General features: G+C 36.3%; 1 protein-coding gene across 9 annotated transcripts in view; it reads left to right on the forward strand.

Annotated features, from left to right (window-relative positions):
- SLC66A2 (solute carrier family 66 member 2) overlaps positions 1-14,289 on the forward strand; it is a 63,609-nt gene that overhangs the window by 17,493 nt on the left and 31,827 nt on the right. For 7 of the 9 annotated variants that reach the window (XM_087961428.1, XM_087961426.1, XM_087961429.1 and 4 more), the window contains one exon: positions 1,547-1,600. The exons of the other annotated variants lie outside the window; for them this stretch is intronic. In XM_087961428.1, coding sequence (XP_087817554.1) covers positions 1,547-1,600 — 54 coding nt within the window. The remainder of the gene's footprint in view (positions 1-1,546; positions 1,601-14,289) is intronic. 9 annotated transcript variants of the gene reach the window in all.

The raw sequence follows: 14,289 nt of genomic DNA on the forward strand, positions 1-14,289 counted from the left end.
GACTTGCTAGATTTCCTTCCTTCCATCTGTCCATCCATCCATCTGTATGTGCATTCATCCTATTCTCCTAAGTTCATATTTCCCCCTTCCTGATTGGATGGTTGGCTTCAGTATGTATACAACCACGTCCTTCACGCATGCAGCTGATTCTGGGTGGGATTTAATGGTTTTCACATTACTTAACACTGACAGAATGGGCTGTTTTCATGAAATGGACAAAATATGTTACATGAAACAAATATTTAATGGGAAAATCTCAGAGGATCTGTAAACAGTCTATTCTGTGCTGGTTGGAATATTTGTTAAATTGTTGCAAATTATTGGACATTTCCATAAGCTTTTAATCAAAGACTTGTTTTAAGATGCAGTCTCCTCTTTGCTTTTTAGTCATTATTGAGCCTTCACTCTTGGACTTTTTCTTGAGTCACCTGCTTTATGACAGCAAATCCAATCAATCTGTAGCTCAGAGCCTCTTAATTTATATAGCCTACATTTCTGGCCTGTTTTTATTTGAAACCTGCCCTGCATAAGAAGAGTAATTCCCTTAAATATATCCTCCTTATGATTACCACAGTAAGCAATATACACTAGAGGTTTTTCCTGAAATGTCTGTTTCTAATTTTAATGCAGGGTTTTGTTTTTTTTGTCATGTTCTTGTATGATTCAAAACATTGAGTTCCAGAATTAATGATCTGAAATATCCAAAAACCTGTTTTGATAGTTTGCATTGTTGGCTTTTTGTTTTGAATCCATGCTTTTTATTTTTATAAATGAATTTGTAAATGTGAATGTTTGGGGAGGTGTGAGTGTGTATATATGTGTAAGAGATATGTGGTGATCGAAGGCAATTGTTGACTTTGTTTCAACGTCCATCATATAGCAATTTTCTAGAATTGCAAAATTTAGAATTGTTTTGAACAGAATTTAGCTGCTTTTATCAAACAATAGAACTTGTTGTCTACAGAGAATGAAAACAATTGCTGGTTTTGTAGTTTTGTACCCTTTTGGATAAGTGGATATAGCTTAAGATTTTATTTGTTATTCATATTGTAATTCAATTATTGACATTTAAGATAAGCTTGTTGTACGTATTTATCTCTTGAATTATTGGCTGGAATGTAAAGCATCATTTATCAACAGTCTTAGATGAGCTCTTTCATGCTGTTTTGATTTAGCTAAATAAACCTTTGCTTACGTTTTTCCCCCACAATCCTCTTAGCGAAAAAAATGTTATGTGGTATAACTAATATAACTTCTTGATACTGATCAATGCATTCAGTATTTGCTTAAGCTATGGTTCTTCTACATTTATGTTTTCTAATTGTTTCTTTTATTTTTCTAAATTTTGGGGAGCACATATGAATGACTAATATCAGAATCCAGCAAATTAAATTGTTTTTTTACATATATAAAAAAGCATTCTAGCATGATGACTGTCATCAAGCTACCTTAACTTTAAGGTAATTTAGAGCACTTTCAGACCTTGCTATTATGAGGAGTCAAACTGCTTTGTTTTGTCTGCTTTCTCTTCAATATTTTAATATAGCTGCAGATAGTAAGGATGAAGAAATCAAAACAGCTCCCAAGAGAACCTTTCTAGGTATGTACTTTTGAAACCCTTGTTGCATGAGGGTGCCATTGAAAAACCATCTGTTCTCCACTGCTTTTTTGTTTTTGCTTGGGATTTAGTTTATTGTGTTGGGGTTTCTTCTTGCCATTTTAGAAATGAATGCATGCTTATCAATTCTAAGAAGAAACTACATCTTTTTAACAGCGACATCTTCATTTGGGTTTTATTACTAAGGGAGAAGGCGCATTCAATTCTCCATATGTGTTCTCCATATTTCCCCACCCCTGTTATTTCCATGACCAGATTTGACATTATAGGATTTATCCTCTTAAATTTACTTTATTCATCATGTTTCACTCAATGGTTTTTTGTTTTACTCATCAATTTGTGACAATTGGATGGGGTTTTTTGTATGCGTTTGTGTGTGAACAATATACGGACACATTTAAAAGTATTTGCATGCACGAGTGTGCACGTGTATATATTATATCAATCAATGCACTGCAGAGTGAAAGTCTAATTTGAAGGTTATGGGCTAATCTATCACAATGGTGCGTTGTGGGTTGATGGGTAGATATATATTTTTTTGACTTCCCAGTCTAGGGATAAGAATTGGCCCAAAGCCATCCAGCTGGCTTCTGTACCTAAGAAAGGACCAGAGCCTGGGTTTCCCCACTCCTTGTAAACATTTCCACTGGTTTAGTTTTTGTTTTTAATTTCTTTACTTAAATAATTATACATAATCTGTGCTTTTCCTAGGTTGGAATGTTGGTTTCCCAGTCATTTGAGCATTTGAGAAACTATTGTGTAGAATAGTAAATAATAATTGCCATCTTGAGATAATCATATTAAAATGCACATATGGCTGTTTTCAAATATCAGACATTCAAATATCAGTCATGAATTCTTGCACTAATTTCCTTTTAGCTTCTGGGTGCTGGTTAAAAGTCTGGTCCTAACATATCAAGTGTTGTAAGGCCCTGTGGCTGCAGGGCCACTTCCCCCCACTACAGTTTATTCTATTCTACTCTATTCCTGCCAGAATAAGCAGCTGGTTATCCTCCATTTTGGAAAGGATAGGTGATCATAGGCAACAGCACTGCCTCCTGTCAGAGATGGAAAAGTTGACACTCTTGGAGATTGGTTTTTACCCAACATTGTTGGATAAAGAAACTGAATACAGAGCTCTTCCAGAGGGGTTTTGGAACAATACTTGTTGAATCATTGCTGAACAAGATACTACAAAAAATGATTGTTTGAAATGTAGCTGTTCTGGAAGGGGTTTTGGACAATGTATATAATATGTCATTTTTTCCAGATGTGTGTGTGTACACACACACACATACACACATATACATATATACACATACATATACATACACACATATACATATATACACATACATATACATACACACACACTCACACACACATATATATCATTTGGCATTAACTTCAGAGTGGAAATTGAACTTCTTCCCTTCCTTTTCAGTAGTCCAGAAAACTACTTAGCATCCTTAATTGTCTGCACCATGACTACCAAGAAAAGCAGTACAAAGCTTTTATCCTCATGCTTTATCCAGAAATCTAATTGTTCTAATGGCACGCAGCAGCTGCATTATCCATTTTTGAAACAGAAACAAAATATTGATCAGGCTTATCTATGAAAAAATAATAGATAAAAATGGATATACTGTGCAGATTTTTGTTCTCATTAAGCCTTTGGCTTATTTAGAGTTAATTAAAAAAATACCCAATGATGAGTTGTCTTAATCATTGAATCTCTCTAAGAAAGAAGATTCAATTAAATAACGTCCAATGTGTTATCTTAAAAGAATCTTTGTCTAAGTCAAGAGACAGTGCACAAACTTTTCACTGTAGAGTTGTTAGCACCTGAGAAAGTTGTTCTGTGTTAATGCTATTGTGATTTAGTTGCATTTTTGTTTGATGGCTAAACATGATTCATCTAATAAAGCTGTGCTTTGTTCTTAATTAGCTTTTTAAATGGCTTCCAACTTTAAACTTAACCCAGATGCTGACTAGGGTGCATTGTAATCCTCACTCAGCAGTGCCAGTGGTTGAGATTATAGAATCAAGGTAGGGAACTATTAATTTAGATAGTTGCTCTGTCAGGTCTTTAGCTTTTAAAGCTAATTTCCTTTTTATCTGAATGGAGAACAAGTACTTGTGGTATGTCTCTTGTTTTGTTGTCATTACACTTTGAAGTTACTATCCTTTTATGATTTGGCTAGTTTGATTTTTTTTCCTACTTAATTTTTCTGTTTAGTGTTTAGCATCCTGCTTTAGGGTTGTTAATGCTACATGGTGATAATATTGATAAATAACATTTTTTCCAGTAGTAAGCACTCTTGGGGAGTTTCAAATTTGGTAGTGATTGTCATCAAAAGATGCCTCCTGCTTCAGTTGGGATCTGTACATAATAGAAGTGTATAAAGAAAAACTTCACAATATGTGGGAATGCAAACGAAGCTGTTCTCTCATCTTATTGTTAAAACTGCATATTTTGCATGCATCCTTGGTTTGAAATCTGCTTTGGCTGTTTTTTTGTGTACGTTCAGGCACAGCCAGTTCTTTCTTGTTCACGCAGAAACAGTCAGGAACAGCTTCCAGAGCACCTCACGTATGAGCCATGTAAGGAACATGACTGCTTTAATGACTGAAAAGGAAGAGCTTCATTTGCACTCCTGCACATTCCAAAGCACCTTTTGAATTAGGAATGCATAAAAATAGTTGCACAAGCATTTTGTATGCAGAACAACTATTTTGGATGGTCTGCATCTATTATGAGACTCACAAACTTGTGTTTGGGGGGGGGGGTTTGGAAGAGAAAGGGAACAGACCAAGGACCAGTTCAAGAGGTGCACAACAAAGCTTAGTGGAGATAAGGAAAAAAGTGCTGGGAAGATGGCCGCCAGATGACTGGTTCAGTATGCTATATCTTGAACCCAGGGACATTGGTAACTAAAGAAGAGCTAAAGGGAGAAAGGGAAAAGGAGATATTATGAAAATCAACAGGTGAGGTGTAGCCCAAACCAGGAAGAGAAGGGAGGGGTGAGATGTACTGGCCATGTCATCTTTACCTCAAGATTTTGGCTGAATCAGAATAAAAATATGTCAGAGTACTGTTCTGCTGAACTGCAGCCCACCTGAAACATTTTGGAAGAAACTCTGAAATACAGTTTGGGGGTGGGATAGAAGTTGAAAGAAAACACATACTCTCCTTTCATACCCAACCTTAATATAAATGATAAACTTTCCTATTGATTGTTTTCTGTTTTTGGAGCTGGTTGATACGGTTCATCATTTTGGCTATTGCCAACTTATTTATTGCACAATATTTTTGACCATAAGTATTTATTATGTTGCTCTGGGATATTAAAATCTATTATTATAGCTTTAGTATTATATTTCTTTTTCTTATTTTATATATTTTTTCTAATCTTCATTAGCAAAATTGTTAGGAAATTGTTTTTTTTTTAAATAATTATTATAGTAGGATTATTATAAAAGAATGCTGCATATTCATCTGGGGAGAAAATTACTGTTGCTCTTATTTTAGGCCAGGTACATAGATATAATTTGAATGGGTAAAGATGGTCTTTTTTTAACAACTTACTATATTGGAGAGGAAAAAACCATTCTTATTTAAAACCAGCCAGGTGTTTTTTTTCCTAGCTTTTCCTGTATTTGAAATTTCACTGCCCCGCACTTCCTATAACAATGTCCTTTCCTTCTTCCTTCCCATCTGTTGAAATTACCAGCCAGTTTCCAATTATGAATGTTAATCTAATTATCATTTTGCATGGATTAAAGTAAGATTGTGTCTGCCTAAAGGAAATTTCATTTAAAAATGCAAGATTACATATAAGTATCTTAATTGGTTGGTATATGAATATTTCAGTACTGTTGCCCTATTTTGCATGGTCCCACTTTTGCTAATTATGATAGAATCTATACTGTCTCTGTAACTATTGTATTTTCCATTCCTTATTGCTCTGAACGAGGCCAGTTTAAAACCGTATGTGAGAACCAGAATTGTGCTTTTTTCCAGAGTTCCATAAAGTTGAGCTAGCACTCCTTCAATTGTAGGAAATAATTTTTGTCTTTGGTATCCAAAGCTGTGATTTTGCTGAGTATGCGGATCTTTGCGGTTTCATTCTAGCGTTCAATTTTATGAAGCTTGCTTGCATCTTGAAACTGGAAAAAGAGAGAAATGATTTTAAAAGGAAATGGAATGAAGACATATTCTGTTAATGTTCCCCAAGTTAGAATTGCATCTCTCCAAATCACCAGTGGAATTGTTTATTGATTATTGGAAATTTTACTTTTGGAGTGCGCTGTGATTGGGTACCCTGCCTTAACTTGTTGCTCCTTATTTTTTTTCTCCTGAAATTTCAGCTGTATAAATAAAATGTTACATTGGATCAGTGATAATATTCAGCAAGGATTATCTTTGCCCATTTAGAGTGAAGAGGATGAAACAATGTAGGATTAATTTATATTAGTCTTGAAACTAAAATAAGGTACCACAGGTACAAGTGTTAACACAACTATTGTAGTCTTTATTAGTTGTGGTAAAGTTACGGCCATTGGCTATAGCAGGGAAGTTCAAGTACGAAGCCCCTAATTAGTTTTCCCTCTGAGTTGATGTTGTGTACATAACTTAAGCTAAGAATCGAGGTAGGTAACAAGAAGGTCCCAAAACATTTCTCTGGGTTAAGAAACAGAAGTGAAAAAGAACAGATCTGATTATGCAGTCATGACCCCAAATACCTGTGGCAGGTTTGTGGTTTTGTCTCAAAACAAGTTCTCCATGAAGCAAGTGTAGGCTTGTGCTGGAAAGTAAAATCGTGCAAAACCATGCTTCAAATTATAAGGCAGGATGAAGATTTATTAGATTTAAACAAAAGAAACCCAACAACAGGAACTGAACGAGAACATAATGATCCCTAAGAATAAGAATCAAACAAAGCAGCAAGCTCAACAAACAAAAGTGAGAAAAACAAGAGGTATAGAAAATAATCTTCTACACTATTGGAATTCGGTAATAAGCTCTAAGAGAAGGGCCTCAAATTTCTGAGTTTGCAAGGAAGAAACGAGACTGGGCTAGACAGAAGATGAGAGGTTGGACAGCTGAGTAGCAGCGCAGTGAAATTCCTATCTACAAGAAGGCAAAGAAGACAGTTGGGTAGCTGATGACGCCTTACTATGAGGAACAAATATGTGCAATCTGGATTCACTGGCTCATGAAGTACAGTTGAGAGCAGAGCCAAGAATGAGAGAAAGTTGCTATGACTCATTAAGCCCATTGACATGTATCCCTTCCTGTTCTTTTACATCAGAACAAGTGATAACTATCCAGATCAGTTATAACCACATCATGGACTGTGAAGATCTGTGAAGGAAACTGGAATATTTGGGAGCTTGGTAGGTATTTTCATACATTCTTCAATTAATGAAAGACGATGGAGAGGGAAAGAAGAATTTTGCAAATGATTTGTTAGAGTAGTATTTTTAAAATTTGGCAACTTTAAGTTGTGTAGACTTCAATTTCCAGAATTCTGGGATTTGAATTTATGTACCACAGAGGCGAATGGAAATAACTATACCAGAACTTATTAAATGGTTCAGTGAATAATCAGGAAAAAACATTAATTCCTGGAGTTCACTGCCTTAATTATCTACATACTCAAGTTTGGATTATGGGAATTAAATGGAATGAGCTTGAATTTTTATTATAGGGCAACAAATAATTTAAACGTGTAGCTGAGATCTGGTAGGATGGCAAGTGTTCTGAATACAGTACATGACTTGCTCAAGAAGAAGAAGCAATAGAAAAAGGAAAAGAATTGCACTGCATGTTAAAAATACTGGCATTTGTCCAAAAATCCATGGGAATGGATTTGATGGCACTTTTGAGAGCATCACAATTAAAATATATGGGAGATGCAATACGAACAGCACTGTTGTTAATATCCATTTCCAACTCTCAAGGCAGGAAAAGTTGGATAGTTTCCAAAAGCAAAAGAAGCCTGAAGAGATAATAATGGTGAATTTAGTTAATCCCACAACTGGCATTTGTGCCAAGCCTTCTAGAAAATTCCTAACTGGTGTTGTTGAGAACTTTCTCCTTCAGTCAGTTTAGGCAGACAGAAGGGGATGGATTATCCTTGACTTATTCCTAACAAAGCAGTTCATTTAATAAGTAGTGGAAGTAGTGGGAATGTCTGAAAAATAACCAGGTAATGCTGTAATTTTTCGAGTCTCTCGTCGTTGGTCATGTAAGTTGGTCTGATATCAATCCAAAATATTTTCAGGGCACCCAGTTGCCTAAGTGCCGGATCTCCTTAGCCACCAGATAATATAAATAACCATAAGTGTATGGGCAGCTCCAGGGGGGTAATTGTAGCTACAAATATGCACGGATTATGATACTGTAGATGCCAGATAAAGATTCATACTTTTGGAAATGACCAATTTAGATTAAAAAATGAGTCTGGACAAAAGAGGTTTTATGCCAAGATGAAAACTTTTGAGGTGACACATGGTATCTGAAAACCCTACAAAGGCTGCAGTTGCTATATTTGAACACTTGAGGGTGCCCCTAGATTTTCAAAATATTAACATCTGACTGAGCTAAATAGAAAAACGTGTATTCTCAAGTCTTAAGGGAAAACATGAAGGGGCAGCAAAAATACTAAGAAGCATGTGATTGAATCACTACCCATCAAACATTTAGACAAATATATTTAAAAGCAGGGAGGGGAATGAGAAGAGAAACTGATTTTTTTCTATGTTTGGAACTTTTGAAAGAAAAAGATATTCAACATATACTGAAAACTTTTATGAAAATATCTTAAATGTGCTTTATAAAATGAGTTTAAAGTAAGTGGTTCTGGATATTGGGATTATTTTAAATCCATAACTTGACAACATTCTCAAACAAAAATCTGAAGCTTACGTGAATAATTTATATTTCTTACAGTGTCTCAAACCCCTGCATTGAACTCAAAAGTCATTCACCGAAAACGATGTGCAGATTTTGTATTTTCTATCAGTGAGAAAGAGAGAAAGAGTGACTACAACTCAGGGTTTGCTTTGGTCTGTGCTATGTACCCAGGAAAAATCAGGCACCCTGAGAGGAAGTGTTATAGTTTCACATAGTTTGCCTTCTGATAAATGTGCTTCCTTGGGGGCCATTTTTTATAGAATGTCCATAAAATAATAATAATACGGAGAGCCTTGTTCTAATGTCTGGCGATAACATTGGTCAGGTGCAAGAAACCAGGAAAGCAGGAGTAGAGTCCAAAGCCCTGGAAGTTTATTCCATGCTACCTATACATAAGAATCTCATCTGTTAATGGTCTAGCTAGCCAAGTTGGTGCTAGATAAGGGTCAACAGAATTCACGGGAGTGGGGGGCAATGGCACTGGACTTAGGTTTCTTGTGGGAATGTAATGACTCCAAACAGATAACATATTTGATCCCGCCCTCGGGCTCTGCTTGGTCATGTCTTACCCATTGATTTCAAATAAATACAATGTTTAATGGGGAGAACAGGCTTTTTTCTGCCTGACTTCCTTTAAAGATGGTGAGACTGCATCTTCCTGAAGCTTCAATCAACTCCCATGGTGCCTAGAAATTCTAGGTCCTGTAGTTTCAAGGAGACCAGGTTGGAAAGGGTTTGGTGCAGAGGTGGTATTCAGCAGGTTCTGACCAGTTCTGGAGAACCGGTAACAGAAATTTTGAGTAGTTTGGAGAACCAGCAAATACCACCTCTGACTGGAAATTTTACAGTATCCTTCCCCTGCCAGGCCCACCAAGCCACGCCCACAGAACTGGTAGTAAAAAAATTTGAATCCCACCACTGGTTTGGAGTACAATGCTGCCTTTGTATGGATTGTAGATGTTCCCATTACTCCACCATTCTGGGACAAAATACGACTTGGTTTTCTAATTTGATTTAAGAACACTGTAGAGAGCTTTAAAGTTTTTTTTAAATGGGAAAAGCTCTTCACAGAATAAAAATGCAGGTATATTGCGTGATATGATAAATGAAAGTACATCGCTTTGACTATAAATATCCATCCATTCATTAAAGAGAAGGCCTCAGGGTTGAGGGATCCTTGCAAAAAAGTTAGCTGCTTTGGTGAGAAAGGCAGAATAAATATCTGCTTGACTTTCTTTGAATTCCCTTTCCTCCAGAATGGAATGTTGTACGATTTATTCAGAGTGTGCAACTTTATACAATTTGGTGCCATTCAGACACTTTGCACAAATGCCCCATAAATTCCAACATAGCCTCAAGGACATTAGCAACCTGACTAAGCTTTAATTATTATGTATACTTATAGTGATTGTGGATGGAGAGCTACATAAATGATTTTGTAGTGTGATTTTTATATCCAGGTTCTCTCTGATTAGTAACGGAAGCTTTGTAGAAAGAATCCTCTTTTTTGAAAGGTAATATTCTTTTTAGCTGCAATCTGCTGTTGTCTATTATCTATTGGATTGGGTTGGGATAAGAGGACTTCCTGTTGCAAGGGCTGATCAACTCTCTCCTAGATACAGCACATGTAATCCAACTAGAACTGCATACAAATGAGAGATGGGTTTCTCACGCTGGACCATGGATGGATGGGTAGGGAACTAAAGTTTCTATCAGCCAGCACTGTTTGTTCCTGCATTTGGCCCCTCTTTAGAATCTGTTTTGCTTTAACACCCAGCTGTATTTAAGAGATGTCCCCAACATTTGCCCTTATTGGTATAAATTTAATAAATTAAATCAATAATAAGAATGGGTTGTGTTGAGGAGAATATGGGAGCTTTTTGGAGGACTCTTCTACAATAAGATAATAGTTCATTCAATTAGGTACTATATTTTATTCTAAAAATGTTTTTTGCTGTTGCTTTATATGCGGGACTTGGAGAAGAGTCAAGTTTTATCAAGTGGAATTGCTGCTGCTTATCTCTAGGTGGTTCTGAACAATTAGGTCATATTTGACCAGAAAGCAAACAGTACTCTCATAGGAAATGAAGCATTAATTTAGCATCATGCAAGTGGATTTTTGCTTGCCTGAAAGGATTTATCTTTCCTGCCTCGTATTCCCAGACCTGTTTTGGAGGAACTCCCAACCTTCCAGAGCAGATTTTGGAAAATAAGTAGAGCAAGGTGAAAATTATTAGACAGATTATTTATATGTCTGGCTATTATCCAAGCATTACACCTAGTATTTAGTGTGAAAAGAATATTAAATAACTCAAAAATCAAATTCATAAGGGAAAGATCTGGATGGTGACAATTGGTTAAACTCCTAAATATTGTAAATCAGGGACCTCCAAGTCTTGGGCCACAGACCGGTACCAGTCCATGGCCTGTTAGGAGTCGGGCCGCACAGATAGAGGTGTGAATGGGAGGTGAGCAAAACACATGCAAGGGATCTATCTTTTGCACTCCATCCCCCCATCCCTGTCTATGAACAAATGGTATTCCACAAAACTGGTAACTGGTGCCAAAAAGTTTGAGAATCACTGAGGTAAATGAATGCAAAATTAGTTAGATAATGTTATATATTGGTAAATATGTGTGAAATGTGCTGAAATTGATCTTACTATCTTTAAGGTGTCACACTTGTAATCTAAGGGCCAAAATAGGAATGGAGTCTAAACATGTTTCTGGATTTTTTTTATGTTTCTGTTGTTGCTAGCAAAGTATACAGGTAGTCCTCGAGTTATGATCATAATTGAGCTCAAAATTTATGCTGCTAAGTGAAACATTTGTTAAGTGAGTTTTGCCCCATTTCCTGACTTTTTTTGTCACTGTTGTTAAGTGCATTTGTTAAAGGAGTCACATGGTTGTTAAGTGAATCTGGATTCCCCATTGACTTTGCTTGTCAGAAGGTAGCAGAAGCTGATCACATGACCTCAGGACACTGCAAGCGTCATAAATATGAACTAGTGGCCAAGCATCCAAATTTTGATCATGTGACCATAGGGATTCTACAACGGTTGTGTGAAAAACGGTCATAAGTCACTTTTTTCAATGCTGTGGTAACTTTGAGCAGTCACTACAGAAATGGTTGCAAGTCAAAGACTACCTATAGTCTCCTAATTTCTAGGCCATCACCTTCATCGCTACACCAAACTATCTCTCCAGCTGTGCAAATGGAAAAAAAAAGTTAACATAAAAGTTCCTTCTAAGTTGTAAAAGTTTTCTGTTCATTCATAGACATTCAAAAGAGTTTTCCTTTGATTCCTTCGGTTGCTTTATGTTTAGGCATCCATTATAGTTTTCTGCGGTTTGGGCCATATGTTCTTTTCCCAGCAGAGCCACAAAAGCTTTTGCACAAACAATGAATGAAAAGCCTCAGTGGCTTCCTTTAGCTTTTCTTCGCTCTTCAGGTATTTGAAATATCTCATAGAAAAAGCATGGAAATAAATTGCATAGGGTGTAGTTCTCAGCACACTGTTTATTATGATGATGATAGCCACCCGCTCCCATAGACTTTGGATGGCCTCCAAATACAAAACAATAAATACATACAATGTCACAGGCAGCCTGGACCAAAACAAACAGCAGCATAACAAATGAAGCCAGAAGAGAGGCTAACAATGAAGAAAGATTCTCAGTTTTGCTTTGTATGTAGTTATCCTTGAAGAAATTACTCCTTGCATATGATTTTGAAGACTGTTACAATTACGTTACTTCATGCAGTGCGTGGAACAGAAACTATTCTTTATTCCAGCATCCAATTCCAGTTTTATCTACAAGAGAGAAAGTCATAAAGCTTTTGTTGAGGTAATTCCCCGTTAGGAGAATGAGCGCATACAGGGAGACGTATTTGAGAGAAGTGTTTGAATAATACACACATAGAACACAGATACACTGTGCAGTAAATGTAGGTTTTTACTTCCAGAAATGTTAAGCAAAGTTCAAAACAAGCAGTCCAAAGTCATTCACAGGTAAATCAGTCAGTTTTTCAATCCAGGGATAATCCAATAACAAATCCGTGAAAACGTTCAGATCAGACTTCCAAACCAAATAGCGTCAAAGGAATGGAGGCGCTACTTTCCACGAGGAAACGAGTTCACGGACCACTTTTCTGGACTAAGACAAACAACCCAGGTTCTGTCTCCATCTTATACCATTGAGAAATCACCCCAACAGTTTGCTTTTCTTAAAGATACGTTTTAAAATGTTTTCTGGTTTATATTTTTATACCCATACCTGTTAGGTGACTTTTCTAACAGCTTTCTTCTCCCAGGTTCTCCTCCCTACCCACCCCCTAAAATAACACAGAATTGGTACATAATTCACAAGAAAAAGCAGCCAGGATTTTTTTCTCATTAATTAAAAGGCCTGCCCCTCCTCCCTCCCTCTATCTCAATAGATTCTGGTGGTATCTGAGTAGCTATTGAACTAAAAAACTAAAACATGTATTTATAAAAATAAATAGTTTGAGCAGGTCAGGATCAAACTCCTGGCAGTGGGCAGAGTTAATCTGCAATACTGCCTTCTGCCTTCTAACCACTGCACCACCATGGCTCTTAATGCAGTGATATTATTCTACTTTCTTGCCCACTTCTTTTTTCTCAGTAATTATTGATAGGGGTAGGGGGAAGATGGGTAATGTTTTAAGAAGTTTCCAGTTTTTAACTTGAGTCTTTGTAAATTAGGTACCTGGCAGAGGATATAGAATGGTCATGATTTCAAGTTTAAGCAGCCCCCCGCCACCCAAAAAGCAGGGCACTTGTTCAGGACCTAGAAAGTGAGTTTTATCAGCATTATATTTATCAGTACATCTAACATCAGATGTATTTGTGCAGCTTTTATGCAGAATGCAATAGTCACTAATGCCAAAGTACTCCAAGATGTATCTTACTTTTTTTCTGATCTCCAAGGACTGCTTCATTGCAGAGAATTTAGACCTGTAGCAGATTGTATTTTCCAAAATATTACAAGAGTCCCATGAAATATTTAAGCCCTAATCTATTTAAAAGCACAAACGCAATGTGCAAATGGCTACTGACATGAAATTTGAAAACCTGCAGTTGTGCTTACTTGCATACTTACATGGCCATGATGGTTATATACAATGACAATATTGTAAATATTTCTATCATATTCTTGTTTGGGTCTGAGCATTAGAGTCCTATTGGGTCTTACAGTCAGGTTCAAGAACATTAGAAGCAAAGATAACCATTATAATGCCATGCTGTTTTTTAGGAAATTGCAATTGTAGGTTTTCATGTGTGTGTAAGATAGATAGTTAACATTGAAAATAAAAACATGTCAGACAAAGAATTGCTGAAGCAGCAGTAAAATGAAGAAAACTCTAGTTTTTCTTCTCATTAAACTTACCTTGGTTTTTTTTTTTACTGTTTTCTGTTTGCTATCAAATCAATAAAGGCTATGTGTGCAAAATCTTCTGGATTATTTTTGTTCCCTCATTCGAAGAAAATAGTTGCAAATGTATAAACCTAGATTAATTTTAGTGCCTTGTCATATGATACTGTAATTTTTCAGAATTAGTGTATTTGATTTTGAAGAATTTGGATTTGGTTAAACATTTAACGTAACATCAGGTGGTGGGTGTTACACTTTTGGCATTCGTTTGTGTTATCAGTTAGGCTTGATCCCATCTCCCACCCTTTTAAATATAGTTTTCCTATTTACCCAGTTATTTTTGCATTGGCAA

The sequence above is a fragment of the Notechis scutatus genome, chromosome 3 (genome assembly GCF_049901735.1).
Source record: "Notechis scutatus isolate UNSWTSFEM ecotype Mainland chromosome 3, rNotScu1.2, whole genome shotgun sequence".
Taxonomy (NCBI): domain Eukaryota; kingdom Metazoa; phylum Chordata; class Lepidosauria; order Squamata; family Elapidae; genus Notechis; species Notechis scutatus.